This window comes from Macaca nemestrina, chromosome 1, assembly GCF_043159975.1.
Source record: "Macaca nemestrina isolate mMacNem1 chromosome 1, mMacNem.hap1, whole genome shotgun sequence".
Taxonomy (NCBI): domain Eukaryota; kingdom Metazoa; phylum Chordata; class Mammalia; order Primates; family Cercopithecidae; genus Macaca; species Macaca nemestrina.
Genome location: NC_092125.1, coordinates 183173251 through 183196568, shown reverse-complemented (window position 1 = coordinate 183196568; position 23318 = coordinate 183173251). Strand labels below are relative to the sequence as shown.

The 23318-nt window shown below is 37.2% G+C and overlaps 1 protein-coding gene and 1 long non-coding RNA gene across 6 annotated transcripts in view; one reads left to right on the top strand and one right to left on the bottom strand.

The window, feature by feature from the left end:
* Positions 1–23318, bottom strand: part of LOC105495028 (Fas associated factor 1) — a 504146-nt gene that overhangs the window by 26804 nt on the left and 454024 nt on the right. For all 4 annotated transcript variants that reach the window (XM_071093153.1, XM_071093175.1, XM_071093142.1 and 1 more), the window contains 3 exons: positions 21695–21775; positions 20551–20628; positions 6093–6308 (listed from right to left, as the gene is read on the bottom strand). In XM_071093153.1, coding sequence (XP_070949254.1) covers positions 6093–6308; positions 20551–20628; positions 21695–21775 — 375 coding nt within the window. The remainder of the gene's footprint in view (positions 1–6092; positions 6309–20550; positions 20629–21694; positions 21776–23318) is intronic.
* The window catches only part of LOC139362347 (uncharacterized), a 111178-nt gene that overhangs the window by 43732 nt on the left and 44128 nt on the right, over positions 1–23318 (top strand). Inside the window, exons 3-5 of one of the 2 annotated variants that reach the window (XR_011621104.1) lie at positions 114–231; positions 1405–1560; positions 5763–6095. This is a non-coding gene — a long non-coding RNA (uncharacterized lncRNA). Of the gene's footprint in view, positions 1–113; positions 232–1404; positions 1561–5762; positions 6096–23318 lie in introns of those variants that run through there. The other variant, XR_011621093.1, reaches the window with a different exon arrangement.

Genomic DNA, 23318 nt, shown 5'->3' with positions numbered 1-23318 from the left:
TGAATGATACTAACACCACACCTGTCTTGGTATCTCCCAAAGCTGACAGAAGAGGAGTGGGATAATTCTGTAAATGTATTTTGTACCTTAGTGAGGTCTCATGTTTCTTCCAGTCAAGCAGTTTATTGTGGTTTAATGGTGAGATGCATGTGGCGAGGAGGTAATCAGAAGAAGTGAGAACTGAGCAGGAAAAGGAGATGGTGTGAAACTTTGAAGATTTTGTATGCCATGGTAAGGAGTTTGGACTTTTTCTGTAGGCCATTAGAACCACTGGAGGCTTTTAAGCAGGAGAGAGAGAGAGATCATCAAAGTCGTTTAAAAAAATAACTCAAGAGACAGTGGGGAGGATAGATGTGGGGAGGCAAAACCGGAGGCAGGGAGATGAATTAGGAAGCCATAGGTTTAACTTGGGCTATGACGACTTGGGCAGTGGTATAGAGGGAAAGAGAAGAAAAGAACAGATTTGAGAGAAGTTTAGAGACAAAATTAATATTGCAATCGTCTAGATACTAATGTGTTCCATTACACGATCATAGTTCTTTTTATCTGAATCTTGATTATTTAGGGATACTGAACATTTCCAAATAACCAGATATAGTGATATAAAATACCTGAGGGGAATGGAACAAGCTCAGCAGTAGGACCTTTAACATCAGATGCTTCATCTTGGTTTATTTTGAGAACAAAGCTTTTAAGATACAGTCGTTCAATGGCATTAAAGTTTTTTCTTCTGGCTCTTGTTTTTTAAAAAAATAAAAGTCTAATATAAATTGAAAATCAATCCAACTGCAATATTAGAGGTATTACCATATGAAGGTTATTGAAGTACAAAATATTTTAAAATACTGGTGCTTGCAGCTGTAATTTATTGCATTTATTAGGTGGTCTCTAATGTTGATTTTTCTAGTTCTATGACTCTAATTTTAAAGTGGAACTCTATAATTTATTAAGTTTTTTAAAAGGACTCAATAATCTCAAAAAGCAATGATCATAAGAAAACTTGGATGTCACCATCAGCTCTGTTTTTATAATTGTTCAAGTGACTTAAGTGCTTAATTTTACTAGGCTTTCATTCTCCCACCAGTAATGTGGCAGCATTGGCCTTCATATCTCTGAGATCCTTTGCAAATATCAGATATTTGCAAGATTTCAATGATATATTCTTAAACCTGGGTTACAGCCAGATACTTGTAACTCAAATTTGATATCCATCACTGTTCTAGAGAAAGAATTCACTGCTGCCACGTTTTCTTTAACTGTAAGCCCTTCCCACCTCTTCTGCCTCTCTCTATTTAGGATTATTATAGCAGATACTGTTTTATGTGCTATGAATATAGTAATTTACATTCACTTTATATAACTCTTACCATGACCATCTCAGATATTATCATTTCTCTTTCAAAGATGAAGAAATGAAAGTTCGGCAGGGTCAAGTAAGTTGTCCAGTGTTCAGTATGATGGAGTGGGATGCACATGCAAGACTAACTACGACTGAAACATTTACTTCTGACTTTGCTATTCTGCTTCCACTCACTGAACATCTCTCTGTGCAAGGATCAGGTAAAATTCACTTCCTTTGTAATACTTTCCCTTATCACTGCTGGCTGAAATTACTTATCCTTCTAACTGTGGGTGTAATTTGTAATGCAATTTGCTTTAGATGTGTGTTTTTACTATAATGTGAACTCTTCAAGGTCAGCAACAATTTTTTTAAAATTTCTGTATCACCAGCATCTGGTATGAAGGCTGAAACAGAGAGGTTGCACAGCAAATGTTTTGCTATAATGAGAGAACAAATACATGAATTAAATGCGAATTAAATTTCTTCTATCTCCTTATGGTGGCAAATAGTATCCACGTGTTACGGATGAAGTCAAGTCAAACTTCATCTAGCTGTAGCTTCTGGATTCAGACTGTAAATTCTACAAGGGTTAGATCTATGCCATTATTTTTCTTCACTGTGTTTGTAGTGTTTAGCTTGGTGCTTAGCATAATAAAAGTGGATGGGTGACAGAGAAAGGAATTTGTATACCCCAAATTTGAAAGGCTTTTCCCCCAGTACATTTAAACAAAACCTTACTGAAGGTCTACTCTAGAAAAACGCTGCTGGAGCTTGTTTACACTCATTCTCCTGTTCATTTAAGTCTTAGAGGGAGAAACAAAAATTACGAGTTATAGTTACAGAGAAAAAAACCTAGAAAGCTGGGGCAAAATATAAATTCCCTCATTACTTTGTTTTAGATATATAAGAAAACAGTTTATTCCTGAATGCATGTCTGTCTGTTTGGGGATTCATATCTATAGATCTAGAAAAAGGCATGTTCTCTAGGCTAGAACGGGGGCTGTGTGATTATATCAGTGGCAATACACATGGGCTATCGGTGGACTCTTAGAGCTCACTTGCCATTCTTCATCCTCCTTTCCTAGTGCTTTCCAGTCATTTTATAAATTGAAAGATCTCACTTTCCAATCGTAGACAGAGCTCCTCTGAGGGATGTGGATATGGGTAGGCAAAAAATAGAAAAAGAGGAGGCAGAAAGAAGAGTTGTGGGATAAAGAAATAAGGAGAAGGGAAGAATGGAAAGATGGGGGAGAAGATAAAACAGGTAAAATAGGATTGGAAAAAAGGGAAGGGGTAGAAAAGGAAGGAGGAGAGAAAAGGGAAGATAAGGAAGTGGCACAGAAGAGGAAGGCTGGGGGATACTGACAATCTCTTACCAAGTGGCATGAGTGATAATCAGCTTTTCTGGAAAGGGCCTATGTCTGGGCTACTGTAGGTCTGGAGGGGAGCTGGGGGAGCTGGCAGCAGTCCCTTACTCTAACTCAGAGACAGGAGTTGGCCTATAGGAGGAGTAGTAGGGTGAATATCATTATACAGCTTTTAGGACTCAACTACCTCATTTCCAAGGCAATGCCCAAGTAAGGCAAATGGACCACTGATGTTCACACGGCTCTAACATGTCCAAGAGGTAGAGCTCTGGAAATAAATACTACTCCTTCTCTTGGTAACTGTTATTAGCAAAATTGGGGAAAACACACACACACACACACACACACACACCCACCCACCCAAACCAAGTAACTCATTGCTTCCACAACTTGAATCAGCGATTCTGGGGAAGGCCTATGTCTGCGGCTATTTTGGTTGTCCTACAGTGTTCAGTTCAGGGAAGTATGCTCAGCAGACATTTACTAAATGGTTAGACAGCTGAGAAATCTTAACATGAAGTATTGTTTTGGTTGGGGGCGGGTGGCAGGCATGGGAGGTACAGAAGAACACTTAACTGGTTCCTCTGCTGAGAAACCAGTCTCTGCTTTGTGGAGAAAAGGCTGAAGACACAATTAAGACTCCTAGAGTTAAGGCTTATATTATTTGTTATTAAAAAGGCAAGGCCTTAAGATGTGCTTTTTAACAGTCTTTAGTTTGGCTGTAATTTAAGATGACTTTTACAAATTAGATCCTAATCCTAGGACACACAGATGGCTGTTACAGAATAGCCTTGCAAAAACACTAGTCATTTGACTTGAAAGAGAATTCAGAGAAGAATGAAGGGCCTTTAACTCTCACCCCACCCCTGGCTCTAGGAGGCCTAAAGAGTCTTGGGTGGGCTTTCTTAGTTTAAGTCTGGAATCTGGGTGGGCCTAGAGCATCTGTTCTCATTTGGACCAGCCTCTCTGTTCATTCTGGAACCAGAGATTAGGGGAGTCCGAGCTTATTAACATTCAACAACAGTTACTGATGCTTATGTATGAAGCACTATGCTGGCAACTGCAGGGAGATAGTCACAGGCCCAAGAACACTCTGCATTTCACATCACATCTCCCCAGTTTCCTTTCAACAGCAACTTTCCACAGTTCAGAGTTTCACCCCGTGGAAAGAGGTTCTTAATAGTGATCAAAAAGCCTAGCTTCTTTTAAGATATTTTCACCCCATCCCTGTCAGTAATAAGCTTTAAAAATTAATTTGAAAGAAAAAGTTTAATTTTAAAATGCAGAAAGTCTATTTCTTCCAGTACTTCCATTTTTAAAGACGAGACCCATTCAGAAAGGGAGTGACTTAAAACTAAGGGTTGGGAAGGGCAAACTTAGCTCCTAAGTTTTTTAAGTTCTCTGAGGTGAGATTTTCATCACAGAACATAAAGTATGAGAACCAGGCTGATCTTGAACCCTTTGATATTGGTTCTTTGTTAAATGTTCACACACTGAGAGTTCAACTTCAGTGACAGAAGTTAAGGTAGTTTTCATACTTGGCTGTGTGGTAAGAACATATGCAGGCCTGTGTTCCCTTGTGCATGTTTGTGTGCCTTATATACAAATAAAGGGAATGACCTTGGAGCAGGAGGCAGGACCAGTGAAAAAGGAACAATAGTCAGCACCTGGGTTCCACTACAGTCTCCTGGGCTTAGAAATAAGTGGCAAGATCCTCATTCCACCCAGAGGGGATATTACTAGTTTCTCTCTCTATCCTGTAAACCTGACAGCCAATGTGAGAGACTCAGATGTGCCTTAATGAAATTCTTGGTTTTTGTATGCTAGGTTACTATGCCTAGCTCATAATGGAATCACAGAATATTTACTGTATATTTTAGAGCTAAGGAAGTCTAAGTCCCATCCCATATCAAGCAGGAATACCAGGGATGAATCCCTCTCCATATATATCTGTTATTCCTGAAAAGAGTAGTACTTGGTAATCTCCAATGATAGGAAAATTAACACTTCACGACACAACATATTCCTTTCTTATAAAATGCTTTGTTACACTATGCCAAATTTTGTCTCATGTAACTTTCAACTCATTGGTCCCAGTTCTGCCCCTGGAGCCTCAAAAAATCAGATCCCTCTTTTACAAGGCATGCCTTCAAGTAGCTGAAGACAACAATCACATCTCCCATGGTCCTTCCTTCTTTAGAGGTAATGTTCCTTAAATGACACGATGTGCAGCTCCCTCACCTTCCTACCAGCCCTGCTCCTATTTCTTCAGGCTTCGTTTTTCAGCGTGAAGCCTAAAGACTATTTCAGGGGTAGTTTTTTTTTTTTTTTAAATTTTTTATTTCCATAGGTTTTTGGGGAACAGGTGGTATTTTGTTACATGAGTAAGTTCTTTAGTGGTGATCTGTGAGATTTTGGTGCACCCATTACCCAGGGGTAGTTTATCTTAGTGCAGAGTTAAACAGGACCATTAAGTTAACCTCTGGTTGGGATTACACCTCTAAAACAGGAGCTAGCTTTTTTGTTGGCAGCCACAACATGTTATTAATGTGTATTCAGCTTAATTCAACCATAACCTCTACTAAAGGAATCTATTTCTACACGTTTCTGTAAAATTTCTGCAGCTTCATTTTGTGTAAGTTTCAGTATTTTAAGATTTTCTTGAATCTTATTTTTCATAACCTATAAATCTGATAAAGTCTTCATGTAGGTTGCTAATAAATATGGTAAGTAATAAAAGATTAAATACAGAGCCTCTTGGTTCCCTACAAGGAAATGGTGGTTAACATTTTTTGGATGCAACCATTTAATCAGCAATGAATCTAACACATCTATATCTCTTTACTTTGCCCCAGAATACTATGAGAGACTATCAAATATTGTGCTGTAATGCAAGCACACAGTGAATACAGGTCACCCTCTGTAACCTCCCAGGGTATAGTAAGACTATCAAATCACAAAATACTTTCTGTTTTGCATGAGTCATTCTTAGTGAACCTATATTCGTTGACCCTGATATCTAACTGTTAAGCTGTTAAACTTACAATTCTCAGGTATATTCTAAGGTCTACAGAATATATCTCATTTGAGGAATACAGATGAGACCTCGGCAAAGACTGGAATGATGGAATAGGGAAAACAGGTAGGAAGGAAGATCTGTACCTAATTTCTTACATAGGCTACTGGGTACACATGTCTGCTGGCCTGGGAAGCCATACTTTCTCCAAAGGCTAAGGACAGAGTGATGTGCAGAACAAAGAAGGACTTCTGGATGTCTGGTAGTTGCCTGCACCATAGGACTTTTCTTGAACTACTTTGTTCAGCTTTAATGATGGCACATCTCCCACTGGGATATACTTCCTGCTATAGGTATGGGAACTTACATCTCTCCTAGGAAAGGTGCTCAGTAACTTGTACTCATCCCATGGAAATCCTTTGGAAGCTACAAAATCAAAGACAATCTGGAGCTTGCTGCTGGCCAGGAAACGCCGCTCCAAGAACTCGCCACTGGGGGTCCGGATCCGCAGTTTGCTCACAGGCTCAGCATTTTCTTCCTTTGGCTCAGGAGGCAGGGCTTGCTCTAAGGACAGCCGGATGGCCTAGGGAGAGCAAAAACCAGGTGTTAAAATGTGGGAAGGACTGGACTATGGAGAGTGGGGAGGAAGAGACCAGAGAAAAAGCTGCTGCTTTCTAGAAATTCATAGAAAAGTCACTGCCCCATTTATTAGCCAAGCCTAATGCTTGAAAAATAGAATCATGTATTTTTCATTTTCTTAATATTAGCCCAATAGGCAAGTAATTAAAATAAATTCCACCTTAATGACACATATTATTAAATATATAGGACACTACACAGAAAAAGCATTTTTTTTAACTGAAGGGCTCAGATATTTGTGATCAAAGACATTCATATCAAATACCCAATTGATACCTTTCTAGGGTATGAATTAAAGCTATTAGATGCATTCAGAAAAGACACACACACACAGAAATATATTTATATGAGAAATACATTTTTCAAGTAGACGTAACTGCAGAGTTTGTAGAATACTGGATTATTATGTTTATGTCAAAATGGAATGGGGAAATTCTGTTTAGGGTGATGAAAACATTTTGGAAATAGTGGTGGTGGTTGGATAATACTGTGAATACAATTAATGCCACTGAATTGTATACTTAAGAATGGCAAGTTAGTGTACATATATTTGGCCACAATAAAAGAAAAGTTTTAAAACATGGAAAGAACTTCAAATATCGGGTTTATTGGTAGAAGAAGACCACAGTCCTAGTTCTGGCTTTGCCACTAACTCGCTTTGGGATTTGGCCAAATCTTAGTCATTGATTTCTGGACCTACAGATGGACCAAACCCTTCATTTGACTTAAGCAGGTGAAGTAAACTGCTGGAAGGCCTCATGGCTAGTGTGGGCTTGAATCCAGGTTTTAGTATTACATTGTTTCGCATTTGTGACATTCCATTAGGAGATGGTCTCTGAGGTCCCTAATAACATTGGAATCTATAAAAATTACTAAAACCTTTTTTGTCTAGAACCCTAAGAAAGACTTCATGTTAGAATCCATGAAATTCATCTAAAGCAGTGCTCTGAGGAAATTCATAGCCTTAACATTCTCATGTTGGCCGGGCGCGGTGGCTCAAGCCTGTAATCCCAGCACTTTGGGAGGCCGAGATGGGCGGATCACGACGTCAGGAGATCGAGACCATCCTGGCTAACACGGTGAAACCCCGTCTCTACTAAAAAATACAAAAAACTAGCCGGGCGCGGTGGCGCCTGTAGTCCCAGCTACTCAGGAGGCTGAGGCAGGAGAATGGCGTGAACCCGGGAGGCGGAGCTTGCAGTGAGCTGAGATTCGGCCACTGCACTCCAGCCTGGGCGGCAGAGCGAGACTCCGTCTCAAAAAAAAAAACAAACAAACAAACAAAAAAAAAACCATTCTCATGCCATTATAAATTAAAGAATAAAAATAAGTGAATTAAGAATTAGATTTTAAAAGCTAGTGAATTATCAGTGTCTGGGAACAAAAAAAAATTTAAAACTAGTGAAAAAAAAAACCCAATAAAATAAGTGGAAGGAAAGCTGATAATAAAATAAAAGTATAAATAAATAATTTAGGAAAACAAGAAATATAAAACTAGTCAGCTAATAAATAAGCTGGTTCTTTGGAGGTAATAAACTTACACAAATAAAAAGAAACAAAAATGGTAACCTACAGAGGGTAGGGGAACAAGGTGGAAGAGGTGACAGCTGGTGTTTTCTGCGTATATGCCTATTTTGACCTATGCAAATTATCTGTTAAAAAATGTTTAAAATAACCAACAGAAAAAGTTGGCTCAGACACAAGTATGGATAAGAAATTAAGTAATTTGTGTCATGCAGGTGAATTTGGTTGGCTCTAATACTGAAGTATTTTTTTCAAATCATTCAAAATTTCTGCAATGTATAGAAAAAGCTGGTCTCGCCTATGACTGAGGTTATTTTCCTTCTGGAGGCACTGAATAACCACCTACCTTATAGGGGATTAGAGAGGTGGGAATTATATAGGCAATATATATAAAATTTTCAGTATGGCATCTGACACATAATAGGCTTCAGTGACAGTTGCTTTTCTTATAAGGAAGAGATCTACACAGAATATCAGATCTGGAAGGGGCTGCATTTGTCAAACAGCCCAATACTCTCATTTTTTATGTGGGGAAATTGATGTCCAGAAATGGAGACATAAGAAATACAGTTAAAAATATATTTTTGCTTTTTTTTCAGTCACTTTTGCCCTTTTTTCTGACAGCATGAGTGGCAGTTTACCTGATATTGGTGTTCTGTGACAGCAATGAGTTTCAGCTGAATAGTTCCAACTATTAAACTATTTCAGTAACATTATCATATATTAGTAACCAAATGAATGGATTAACCTGTGTATATCAAAATAAAATGCTAGTTGATATGCCAATTACAGCATTCACTATATAGTACCATAGTTATTTATTTAATGCCTGACCTTCTTACTAGCCTGCAAGCTCCATAATGGCATGGGAGCATGTATTACTTCTTATTCCAAATATAGTGCATAGTACAAAGTAGATGCTCAATATGCCCTTGGAAGGGAAGGAATAAACTGACATGCTAACTGAAATAATGTAGGTGAAAGTGCTTAGTATGATTATAGGCACACAGTAGGTGTTCAATAAATGCTAGAAGAATGTGAATCTCATAGCCTCTACTTCTAGTAACTAAGAATTAAACATCTTACTTCTCCTTTCTCTGAGGTATGATTCCTCCTTGCATTAACTGTTCAGATTAATTTTCCACATGTGTCCCTTAAAGGGAAACCATGAGTTGCTTTTAGGCATAAACCTCTGTGGATTAGAGTTATATACATTTTCTAAACTGTTAATGGGATTATCCATTTCTCAGTTAACAGTGGTGGTTCTTTTTTTTGAGATGGAGTCTCGCTCTGTCACCTAGGCTGGAGTTTATCTCGGCTCTCTGCAACCTCCATCTCCCAGGTTCAAGCGATTCTCCCACCTCAGCCTCCTGAGTAGCTGGGATTACAGGCGCGTGCCACCACACTTGGCTAATTTTTGTATTTTTAGTAGCGATGGGGTTTTGCCATGCTGGCCAGGCTGATCTCAAACTCCTGACCTCAAGTGATGCATCTGCCTAGGCCTCCCAAAGTGCTGGGATTACAGGTGTGAACCACCGCGCCCAGCCACAATGGTGGTTCTTTACAAGCATATCTTTGAGATTATAAAACATTTTTCCCAATTACAAAAGTAATATAAATTCATTGCAAAAATAGATTAAAAGAAAAACATTAAAACTAATCTGTAGATTCACCATTAAGATAGCCATCACCAAGATTGTTTATATCCACTAATTTTTAAAATATTTTAACCATTAAGTGTACAATTCAGTGGCATTAAATAAATTCACAATGTTGTACAACCATCACTACTATTTATTTTCAAAACTTTTTCATCGCCCAGATACTCTTCCTTAATTTTTCAGGCATATTTTATATAAGTATATTTGAAACTTTTTTCAAAATTTGAGTCAGTGTTGTATTGAATAAAGCTTTATCCTTTCTGTTCAAAGTCATGTATTTTGTAATTGTTTTAAAGTTTTTATTAAAGTGTACCACACATATGAAAAAGTACACAAATCTTAAGTGTACAACTTGATAAAGTTTCAAAGTCAACATATCTGTAAAACCAGAATGCTGATCAAGTATCTCAGAAGCATACCCTTTCCTGGGAACTACTTCCCCTTAAAGTCAGTATTCTGACTTCTGACAGTGCAGTTTAAAAATTTTTAATTAAATGCAATGTTATGGTTAGAAACATAGGTTTTGGGGTATGGCAGACATGCATTCAAATCCTGGGAATTAGGCAAATCACAGTCTTTATGAATTTCAGTTTCCTCATAGAAACAGAGCCAATAACATCTTCCTCACAGCATCCTTCCATAAGATGCAGAATGTTTTTAGGTGGGCCGCCACACCACACTGCTCTTCCTTCCTCTCCGTGGATAACGCCAGCTGCCTAGTCAGTTCTGATGAGAGAATCTGAATACTTTGGTTGCTGATGCAGGATTCACACGCTAATTATGGTTCTTTTTGATGGGAGCCTCTGCTTCTAATCGGCCATCTTGGCCCTGTCCCTGACGCCACTTAGCAAATGCTGACACTTGGTCAGCACTCAGTGACAAATGCTGAGCATTGATCCTCATGCTATACGTAATACAGTGATCAACATATGACAGTTTTTGGTGCTATCATTTTTGTCATGATTATTCCTTTTCACCTACTTTAAATCAAAACTTAATGTGATATTTCTTGGTTTTCCCTCATTCTCTCCCTTTAATCCACCTGTCTGCTTGCTTTCTGTTTTGACATTTCCCTGCATAGTATAACAACAGATGCTACACTATTGTCTGAATTCAACCAATTATATTACAGAAGAATAAACAACAGTAGCTCATTACTCCATTCATTGTACAGACAATGTCTGCTCCTCAATGTATACAGTCTCCAGGGCTTTTCCCCAGAAAGAAAACAGACCTCATATATCCCACACCAATGGACCAACGTGGAAAACAATGAAGAGATATGAGGCAAATCAGCAACCTTGAGATTTGAATATCCAACAGTTCTACTGGCAAACAAAGAACAAAAATATATCAGTAGTTCAGTTTCAAACATACTGGCTAAGAGCTAGGGCCTCCTGTAAGCAAACACTGTTGTAAAACAACAACATAAAGGACACCTACACTCAAACGAGTCATAGTAAACAACAGTGGTAAACTTCAGTTTGATTTGCTCAACAAATATAGTTTATTTGCATTATTTTTGGTTTGCAATAAAACAAGGAAACCTGGTATAAGTTAGAAATATGAACTAATCTGGGACTTCTTTTTCTACTAAAAATGTGTGACTATTTAAAGCATTCATATCTGAGGGATGAGAAATGGCGCTATTTTTTGAAGTGAAATTAGGCAGTGAAAATAGACACCCACAAAAGACTGTCGCTACACGGTTACATTTTTTAAACAGAAAGAATAATACACATAATAGTCTCTTACAATAAGAATCAAAGACTGCCTTAATTTACTTTTATACACACACAGATGTATACATAAATACATACACACACATAACCTCTAGGCTTCTATGAGTATGTACAAATAACAGTTTATAGCTGGCTGAGGCACAGTGTTAAACAGGCTAAAGCTAACATTCATTAATTCCATGAATTCTTACTGAGCATCTTCTATGAGTCAGGCATTGTTCTAAATGATGGGAAAATAGCAGTGAACAAAATAGATAAAAAATTCTGCCTAAATGGAGCCTACATCCTAGTCGGGTAGGGATAAAGACAACAAAGACACACATAGGAAGAGACAGTATGTGCCACATAAGGACTTTTCAGTCAACAATGGACTGTATATACCATGGAGGTCTCATAAGATTATAATGGAGCTGAAAAATTCCTATTGCCTAGTATTTAGTGTACTATACGTTATTTTAGGGTATACTCCTTCTATGTATTTTTTAGAAAAGTTAGCCATAAAACAACCCCAGGCAGGTCCTTCAGAAGGTATTACAGAAGAAAGCATTGTTATAAGAGATGACAGCTCCATGTGTGTTACTGCCCCAAAGACCTTCCAGTGGACAAGATGTGAATATGGAAGACAATGATATTGACGATCTAGACCCTGTGTAGGCCTAGCCTAACGTGCATGTATCTTAGTTTTTAATAAAAAGTTTAAAAAGAAGGAAAAATTTTTAATAGAGAAAAACATATATAAGGATATAAAGAAAGAAAAATTTTGGATAGCTGTACAATATGTGTTTTAAGCTGTTATTACAAAATAATCAGAAAGTTAAAAAAATTAAGTTTACATAAAGTAAAAGGGTTATAGTAAGCTAAGGTTAATTCATTGCTGAAAAAAGAAAATAAGTAAACCTAGTGTGGCCTAAGTGTACAGTGATTATAAAGTCTGCTGTAGTATAATGTCCTAGGCCTTCATATTCACTCACCACTTGCTCACTGACTCACCCAGAGCAACTTCGGTCTTGCAAGCTCCATTCACGGTAAGTACCCTACACAGGTGCACCATTTTTTATCCTTTGTACTGTACCTTTTTATCCTTTTTATTGTGCCTGTTCTATGTTTAGATATACAAACACTTACCATTGTATTACAGTTGCCTGCAGTATTCAATACAGTAACATGCTGCACAGGTTTGTAACCTAAGAGCAACAGGTTATACCATATAGCCTAGGTGTGTAGCAGGCTATACTATCTATGTTTGTGTAAGTAATGTCTAGGATGTTCGCACATCAACGGAATTGCCAATGACACATTTCCCCATCCTTAGGTGACACAAGACTGTATATCATTTTTCACAAAGTGGTGAGTGCTACGGAGGGAGTGCAGGGAATGCTGGCAGAAGGTAGGGGGAGGGGTAAAAATTTAAATACTGTAAACCTCAGTAAGCAAAGGTCTAAAGGAAAGAGGGTGCCGCATGGATATTTAGATCTAAAAGAAGTATATTATACGCAGGAGTCACAGTAAGTAACAAGGCCCAGGTGCCTGGCTTGATTGAAGAATAGCAAGGCAGCCAATATGGCTGGAACGGAATGAGCAAGGGGAGAGGGGTAGGAGTTAAAGTTACAGTGGAAATAAAAGAGAGGGGTGATTAGATCATCTATGGCTTTGGGAAGGACAATTAATAATTATTTTCCTATTTTAAAATTAAGGTATAATTTATATACAGTAAACTCTATCCTTTCATATATTTGCATAACTACCATCACCAACAAAGAAGAGTTCTGTTACCTCTCTCCCTGTTCAAATTTTTTCATCCCTAGTTCCTAACCTCTAATCTTTATTCTGACCCTAGTTTTGTCTTTTCCAGAATGTTATATAAATATAACCATAAATGTTATATGAATGACTTCCTTCACTTAGCATAAGATATTTGAGATTCATCCATGTTGTTGAATATATCAGTAGTTTGTTACTATTTATTGCTGAGTAGTATTCCATTGTATAGATACACACACAGTTTGATGACCCGTCTTCTCCAGTTGAGGGACACCTGAGCTGTTTCCAGGTTTACGTGACTACAAATAAAGCTGCCATAAACATTTTCATACATATTTTTGTATGAATGTAAACTGCTTTGTGTGAAAGCAGTTTACTGTTACTTTCATTTCACTTGTGTAAATACATACCTAGGAGTGTGACTGCTGGGTCATAGGGTATATATATATTTAACTTTACAAGAAAGTTTCATGCTAATTTCCAAAGTGGATGTACTATTTAGCATTCCCATCATTAATGTATAAGAGTTCAGCTGCTCTTCATCTTTGCCAGTACTTGGTATTTTCCCTTTTTCTTTTAAAAAGCTTTCTAAAAGGTGTACATATATTGTGGTTTTAATTTGTATCTCCCTAATGGCTAAAAATGTTGAGCATATTTTGATGCACTGTATATTTTCTTTGATTAAGTGTCTTTCAAATATTTTGCCCATTTTAATACTTGGGTTGCTTTCTTATTACTAAGTTTTGAGAGTTCTTTATGTATTCTGGACATTAGATATATGATTTTCTCCTGTCTATGGCTTTTTTCAATTTTCTAGCAGTATTTTACAAATAGTAGAAGTTTCTAATTTAGATATTTGTTATTTTATAGGTTGTGTCTTTGGTATCAGATTTAAGAAATCTTTGCCTAACTCAAGGTCATGAAGATTCTCTCCAATGTTTTCTTCTGGGACTTGAATAGTTTTAGATTTTACATTTATGTCTATTACCGATTTTGAATTAATTTTTGCTTGTGATGCAAAATATGAATTGAAGTGTTTTAAAACTGGTTTTCTATGGGATTTTTTTGGATATGAATATCCAATTGTTGCAGCATCAAGTGTTGAAAAGACTATCCTTTCTCCATTGAATTGCCTTTGTATCTCTGTTGAAAATCAATTGACCATATATGTGTAGGTCTATTTCTGGACTCCACTGACTCATGGGTCCATTTTTTTGTAAATACAGCTATGTCTTGATTACAGTAAGTCTTGCACTCTGGTGATGTCCAACTTTGTTTTCTTTTTCAAAACTGTTTAGACTATTCCAGTTCTATTGCTTTTTCATATAAATTTAAGAATCAGTTTGTCAATCTCTACAATCTTGTAGATATTTGATTAGAATTACTGTAAGAATTCAGGTTTTATTTTGAGATGTAAGCCACTGCGAGTTTTTGAAGTGATGTGATGTGACAAGTGATTTTTAAAGGATTTATTAAGACTATAGGAAAGGCAAAAATGGAGACATGGAATCAAGGTGGGAGGCTACCAAAGTAATCCAGGTAACAGACAACGGTGGCTTAGATGAGGGTGATAGTGGTGGAGTTAAACATTTAAATTTTGCATATATTTGCAGAGCCCGCAGGATTTGCTCATTAAATATGGATGTAAATGAGAGAAGTCAAGGATAATTCCAAGGTTTGTGGCTCTAACAACCGGAAAGATTTTCCATTTATTGAGAGGGAAGATTGTAGAAAGAGCAGGTTTGGGTGGGGAGGGTAGGATCAGTTGTGCAATTTAAAACATATTAAGTTTCTGATGTATATGAGACATCTAAGTAGACATGATGGGCCAGTAGCTAGATATTCAAGTCTGGAGTTCAGGAAAGGAAGAAGCTGGAAATACAAATCTGGGAGTCAAATGTATAGACAATATAATATAGTCAATATAATAGTCATAATACTGGATGAGATCAACAAAGGAGTAGAATGGATCCCATATAGGGACAGTTGATTTGACCCGATTCTGCAGTCAATCTCTGCTCCTGGCAACCTGGAGAGTATGGATAGCTTACTACTATTATGACCTCATTTCTGGATAAAGTAAATAAGGCAAATGATCGTATTTCCTAAATCAAAATTCAGATAGATGACTTTTGGTTGCTTCTGGATATAAAGAAAAGCCTGTACCCTGTGATTTGGACACCATGAAGCTAGAATTTCTGGTCTGTTTTAATGGTTCATGAGAACAACGGAACACTTCAAACTGGAACTACTGAAGAAATTGTGGATATATAGTCTCCATAATTATAATAAGGTATATTTATGTATTGGCACCTACCTTATTGAATTGTAAAAATTCAGTAAGATAATTAATGCCTATAAAGTGATCACCACTGAGTTTAGCACATATTAATTGTGCAATAGATAGTGGTGATGATGCCAATGATGATGATGACAGGGATGATTATTATTATGGCCCAGTGTGGACAAAAGCAACTTACATAAGATAAAAATACAAATTATAAAGAGCAGTTTTACCTTAATAACCAGTTTATGGTCCCAACTTCATTCTTTGAATCTGGAGTAATAAGTAGAATGAATACTGGATAGAAGCTCTGGTTCTGCTTTCATCAGGCTTATGTTAGGTAAAAATTTTAAAGCAGGCTTAAAAATATCTTTCTAAAATTACTATTATTTACTTTTATTTATTTATTTTTTAAAATACAGACAGGGTCTTGCCATGTTGCTCTGGCTGGCCTTGAACTCCTGGGCTCAACTGATCCTCCCACCTCAGTCTCCCAAGTAGCTGGGATTACAGGTGTGTGTTTGGCTAAAAATAGGCTTTTAAATCCTGCTATGATCTTACTCTCATCTTCTGTAAAACAGTAATAATCCTCACCAATTGTATCAGTCTGTTTGCACACTGCTATAAAGAACTACCTGAGACTGGGCGCGGTGGCTCACACCTGTAATCCCAGCACTTTGGGAGGCCGAGGCAGGCAGATCATGAGGTCAGGAGATCAAGACCATCCTGGCTAACATGGTGAAACTCTCTCCCTACTAAAAATACAAAAAATTAGCCAGGCATGATGGCAGGTGCCTGTAATCCCAGCTACTTAGGAGGCTGAGGCAGGGGAATCACTTGAACCCAGGAGGCATAGGTTGCAGTGAGCCGAGATTGTGCTACTGCGCCATTGCACCCCCAGCCTGGGCAACAGAGCGAGACTCAGTCTCAAAAAAAAAAAACAAAAACAAAAACAAAAAAAAAACCAAAAAAAAACCCAAAAACCAAAAACCAAAAAACTGACTTGAGACTGCGTAATTTATGAAGAAAAGAGGTTTAACTGACTCACAGGCTTAACAGGAAGGATGACTGGGAGGCCTCAAGAAACTTACAATCACGGTGGAAGGTGAAGGGGAAGCAACGACCTTCTTCACATGGTGGCAGGGGAGAGAGACAGAGAGCAATGGAGGAAGTGCCACATTTTTAAACCATCAGATCTTGTGAGAACTCTATCATGAGAACAGCAAGGGGAAAGAGCACCCCATGATCCAATCACTTGCCACCAGGCCTTTCCTTCAACATGTGGGGATTACAATTTAACATGAGATTTGGGTGGGGACACGGAGCCAAACCATATTACCAATTTTGTAGAGTGGTTGTGAAGGTGAAATGAAAACTCCTTGAGGGCTGGACTATGCCTCACACCTATAGCATAATGTCCACAGCACCTGATTTAATAATTTGCACACAGAAGGAGATTAACTAAATATTTGCTAAATATTGAGTGAATAAAAGATCTGAGAGTCAAAAACCTTAGCTGAAAATTTCTCTGCTTACCAAAAACTCCACAGAAAAAAGTAGTACTCGGGAAGGCTTTCTTGGAGTATAGATAGTTCACACATTTCTCTAGTTACTATAAAGTCCATCCCTTAATCAGAAAAAATGTATTATTTGGGCCTTTGCAGGGATGATTTTACTATATTGTGCTTTAGCCTTATGACATTTAAAAAGTTTTAAGGCGCTGTCATACATAACTTGCCATTGTCACAGTAGCTATTAGATATAGTTGGGATTTGTATTCACCACATTGCACAGCTTACTCTTGAATAGGAATACAGGAAACGTTGCTCTAAAATCTCAGTGCTAGAAAATGTGGAAACTTTCTGAGAAACTAGCCTTTAGATCTGATGTTATGCACAAAGTAAAACTTGTAAACTATCATATTTTCCTTTGTTTTGGCCCAAGGTAAGTATAGAACAGATTTTATGGTACATGTGGAACAAACGTACAGCACCCTATCACATGGATTTGGTACCTATGCTAGATTATCTGTTGTCAACGTGTTAAGTCTTATCTTTGGCATTATCTTCCTTTGTCCTTTTCCTTTATTTCTATATCTATTCTTTCTTTTTTTTTTAATTTATTTATTATTATTATACTTTAAGTTGTAGGGTACATGTGCATAACGTGCAGGTTTGTTACATATGTAATCCCTTTTAATTGCATGTATTCATCATGTAAGTTTCTTGAAGCTGATTTTGGAAAGAATAAGTACATATATAAATTAATAAAACGGGGGAGATCTTTGCTGTTGTTTGTTTTTCCTTCAGAATAGCCTTTCACCTTATTAGGGCCAATGACCAGATCAATATGCTTTTCTAGATTTTTGATTTCACTCCAACAGTTATTGCACAGCAAAATGAGGCTAACCATTAAGGAATTTCCCTGCAATCAAGGTGATTTGACTGTTCAATACTTCTTTTTTTCTAAAGGATCTTAGAATATTGAAGATAATCAAAACAATAAAAGTACTCTTGTTTTTCAATGTAATTATATGGGTTAGGATTTCCAGTTAGAAGACAGGTAGTGTTGCTATGAAAAGTCAGGTGACCTGGCTTCTGATCCAGATTATGTGTTCAACCAGTTTGGTGACCATAGGTAAATCATATAATCTTTCTGGGTCTTAGTTTCTTCAGAGGTTGCACAATACCAGCTTTTTCCAAACAGTGGTTTGTGATACACTAGGATGCCATGATATGTTAATTGTTGTTCCATTAAAAAAAGGGGCAAATAAGTTTAGACAAGATTGGACTAAATGAAAATAAACCGTTTCTTAATGCTGGGATTTATAAGAGCCTTTGTGACACTTGGTTGAGGGAGAATAGAGTGCATAGTATTATCCAAACTTGCCTTTTATGGGAGCATATCAATAGAAAAATTTAAGTAATGACTAGGTGCAAAATATAACCTGTCCTCTCTCCCACTGTACCCCAACCTCTCACATGTTAACAGCTGGAATATATATATTGAATTATGCAAAAAGGTGTTGACAGGGTCTTCTGTAAGATGATGGACTTTATCTACATTTAGAAAGAGAGAAAGTTTCAGCTCATGGTAAATTAGGTAAATCATCAGATGAAATTACATATGCTGCCAAGCTCTAGATCCAGAACACTGAGTTAATTGGGTACCCTTGACATTTTGGCAAGCCAGTATGGTTGACGATATACTAATACACAGATACACACACACAAACACACACAGAGCAAGAGTGTGCATGTGTGAACAACAGCATAAAGCAGCAAGAATCCTAAACTATATTGCTTGAAATAGCTTAAAAGGATAGTGACTAATCTCTCCCTTATCTAAACTTCTGTGAAACTTGGCATATATGACTCCTATAGACACAATGATATATGGCTTTGTACTGGAATGGAGTATGAGAAAGAGCTTTATAGTCATAAAGTCCTGGATGAGAATCTCAGCTGTTCTCATTTCTGTACATGTAACTCCTCAATGAACTTCAGTTTTCTCACTTATAAAGATAAATCTCTAACCCTGTAGCTTGTTTTAATGGTTAATTGATAAGCATATGTAAAGCAGCTAGCAGATTACTTAGTACACAGAAGACACTCAACAAAATATTTTTTACCTTCCATTATTGATAGTCCTCAGAGTACAGAGACTAGGGTTTGTCAGGCACAATATCTTGTATGTATGTGATACATACTCATAAGAGTTTTGACATGAATAAACTTTGATTTCCAAACAGTTAAGTTTCACATATCTTTCAAGACCTGACTCCAATATTACTTCTTCTGTACATTGTCTGATTATCTCAGCTGTAAAAAAATTTTTCCTTTGGCCTTGAACTCTCTAAGTATTTTGCTTTTATTTCTATGTCATTTAGCACATTTTTTCTTCATTTCCTGTTACTCCTAGACAGCCTGTATTTTCCCTCTAAGATGTAATATCTTCTTATAGGCAGAAAACATTTTATTATCCTGTTTCCCTTGCAGTGCTCAGCACAGGTCTTCTTCAAAAAACATTTGTTAAACAAGTGAAAGTGGTGGCATATTTTGAGTGAGAGTAGTAACTAACAGAGTTTTCCTCAACCCCAGTTAGGGCCCTTCAGGTCTTTCCATTGCTTGTTAGATGGCTTCCTCTTTTTATAAGTCAATCTTGCCATTAATCCTACATCTAAAAAAAAGTTCTGAATGTTCTTTTCTACGAAGCCAGCCTGAGAAGTCATTCGACCCCCATTCTGTTTGTGCCTACTGTACCTTAGGCATACCTCTATAATAATGTTTACATATAGTATTATAATTCTATTTTTATAAGAGTAGGAACTTCTGGAGGGCAGGATCCATGTCTGCATCACTGTTCCCTAACAGATTTGGGGCACATAGTACATATCCCAAAAATGTTTGCAAAATGAGTGAATGAAAAATCCTCTATATTGCTATGGACATGACATGAACTCAGAAAATCTATGAAGCTAAGTGAATTTCCCACATTTGGGGGCTAAAAGCAAAATGTTACGAAAGTAACTCACAGTATCTTTTGGTGGGTAAAGTGAAGCCTGTGAAAGGGAGTAGAGATATAATATTTCTATTCTTAGGGTGAAACAACACTTAGGAAGGATGAGAAATATTTGTCAACAAATATCTGTTGGCAACAAAAGGGGAAGATTATAGAAAATCATGAATCTAGTACAAGATCAAGTTTTCTAAGAGTTCCATACAACAGATCAGGAATGATTAAGAAAATGTTAGGTCTTCCATACTAAAATGAGTCTAGGAAAAGTAGAGAGAAATAAGTTGTAATAAATATTAACAGTTTCGCAGCTGGGCGCAGTGGCTCACGTCTGTAATGCCAGCACTTTGGAAATCCAAGGCGGGCGGATCACTTCAGGTCACGAGTTTGAGACCAGCCTGGCCAACATGGTGAAATCCTGTCTCTACTAAAAATACAAAAATTAGCCAGGCATGGTGGTGGGCGCCTGTAAACTCAGTTACTTGGGAGGCTGAGGTGGGAGAATCACTTGAACCTGGGAGGCAGAGGCTACAATGAGCCGAGATGGTACCCCTGCGCTTCAGCCTGGGTGCCAGAGCGAAGACTTCATCTCAAAAAAAAAAAAAAAAAAAAGAAAGAAAGAAATATTAACGCTTCAGTATCAAATACAGTGGAAATACAACCCACTTTTGAATAACTTTTCTTAAAATTATGCCCCACCTCACGTTCCTCTTCTTGTTCTTTGCGAATCTGCTCCAAACGAAACTGTTCTGCCATCTCTCTCTCATGAGCTTCCCTCTGTTGATAAAACAGAAAAGGAACAAGCACTTAACACAAACTTGTTTACAAAGAAAGAAAGAGAGAAATAAGGAAAGAGAAAGAAGAAAAGAGGAAAGAAAGAAAAAGTAAGTTACATTCAAAGGCTCATTGTCAACATGACTCAGAGGTATATTGTGGTAATAGAAACGTTTCTTTCTACAAGAATGGAAAGCAAAAACAAAGCATAGGTCTCTGATAATGTTAGGTTCCTATTCAAACACCTTTGATAGCTCTGAGTAAAGTGGCATTCAAGATCCTTCAGGACATCCTTTGGTCTTCCTTTCTGGCCTTTCCTATCTGCCCTGTACCCAAATCTAAGGCTATTTAATCAGCCTCTATCCATTTTCCATGCATTCTGGACCCTTGATGCTAGCTTATATTGGTTCCTCTTCCCTCCTACTGCTCTTTTTCTGTCCAGTTCACATATACCATCTCCTCTTTGAAACATTCCCAGTATAGTCCCACTCCCTGACTCTCCAAAAAAAATAAAACCTGGAAAAAAGTTTCCACTGAAACTCCTACTCACTGAACTCTCACAGAACTCAGTGCTTCCCTTATGACACTTAGGATTCTTGGCTTATGTTACAGCTACTTGTGTTCTTTACTTAATCAACTCTACCACATTGTGAAACTTCCTTTGAGAGCAGAAACTGTGGCCTATTCATTCACCTCTCCTTCAAAGCTCAACACAAAAGCAGGTACTTAAGAAGTATTCAATAAATCAATAGTTCCCAACCCTGACTACACATGAGAATCACCTAAAAAGCTTTCTAAAAATTGCTGGGTTCTATCATAGACCAACTAAAAAACAAATGAAATAGATACTAGGTTCATCTTTGTTTTCATTTTTCATGAAACAAACTTTATTTTTGTCAAAATGAACCATGCTTTAATAACCGTGGATAGGATTATATTCTTTCTGTTAACTAAATCTAGCTTTCTCTATTGCAAACCCAATATTTTTAGGGATCAAAGTGATAAAGGGTTGGCATTTAAATAATGAACAATTGAGTTATTTATCCCAGAAGTACCTGACCAAGCCTACCTTTGCTCTGTCAGCCTCAAGTGAAAGGCGATAGGCCTCATCTTGCTCTCTCTTCACATTTTCTCTGGCTTCACGTTCATCCTTAAAGAAAAAGATTGAAGCATTTTTTGACATATTACTATTTTTTTTGAAAAAAAGGGAAAAAAACTAATGGTAATCCTCTTTTTTTACTCCTATATGAACTTACAATTAAATAAGAGACTTTTAAAGTGTATAGGACATAAATAAGCAAACAAACAGTAAGATGAGCAGCATGGTACATAGTGGAAATAAGAATATTTGAATCCTAACTCTATAAACTGTGTGACTTTGTATAAGTTATTTAACTTCTCCAGGTCTCAGTCTCCTCACTTGCAAAACAGAAATAATATTTGTCTTACAGGGTCACTGTGAGAATTAAGTGCAATAATATATAAACTATCTAGCAAAGGACCTGGCACTTAGTTCATTTTCATTATTAGTTCTCTTCTCCCTTTCTCCTGATTTTTCTGAGATAAACTTGGAGACTGTCAGTATTGGAACTAAGGACTGAGAGGGAGAACAAAGACTAGGAAGTAATCCCTGGATCAGTGTAGAAAGAGGCCGAAAGCAAAATACTCTGGTTAACCTCATTCCATACCACACCACACCACACCACTAAAGCTCTGGTTACCAGTTAAGTATTTCCCCATTACATTCACACTCATGAAGTGTGAATAACAAAAGTTATCTAAGTTGAAAATCTCTTAGAAGATTTTTAGCTTCTGAAGTGATTATACCATCTGCCCATATTTAAATCACGAATTCATTTAAAATTAAAAGTTAATTCATGAACAGAATTTCTCATCTGTTATAGTCAGAAGTATAGACAATATATACATATATACTTAACTTTAATAATAAATACCTACACCTGTCCACACTAGGGTGTAGGTTCCCTTTTTGGTCATTTATTTATTAGGCAGAACCATATAAAGTCACCAATATTTGTGACCTATAAAACTGGAAATTTCATAGCTAATTTCTCACTTTTTGTCTCCCCAATATATGCTTACTCAAGGCTGAATATATGCTCAGCATTCTCTTAGGTGAAATACCTAATCAAGACTGGCCTTATTCCTGAAGCCTAATACATTTTCTAGTTCCGATAATTCAATTAATTCTTAAAAGCTCTGGTATGAATAGGAACATTTCATTGCTTCCTAATCTTTCAAATAAAAATTAGAAAGAATTAGATGTTGCTGGCCTGAAGCTAATTGCTATAGTACAAAATATGAAAAACCATGTTAAAACTGATGTCTACCCTTTCAGACATCTAAAAAGGATTAAACTTTTTTTTTATTTGAGGGGGAAACTTGCTCTGTCACCCAGGCTGGAGGGCAGTGGCGCGATCTCCACTCACTGAACCTCAGCCTGCTGGGTTCAAGTGATTCTCCTGCCTCAGCCTCCCGAGTAGCTGGGATTACACGCACCCAGCATCATGCCCAGCTAATTTTTGTATTTTTAGTAGAGATGGAGTTTCACCATATTAGCCAGGCTGGTCTCAAACTCCTGACCTCAAGTGATCTGCCTGCCTTGGCCTTCCAAAGTGCTAGGATTACAGGCGTAAGTCACCACGCCCAGCCAAGGGTTAAACTCCTAAGGA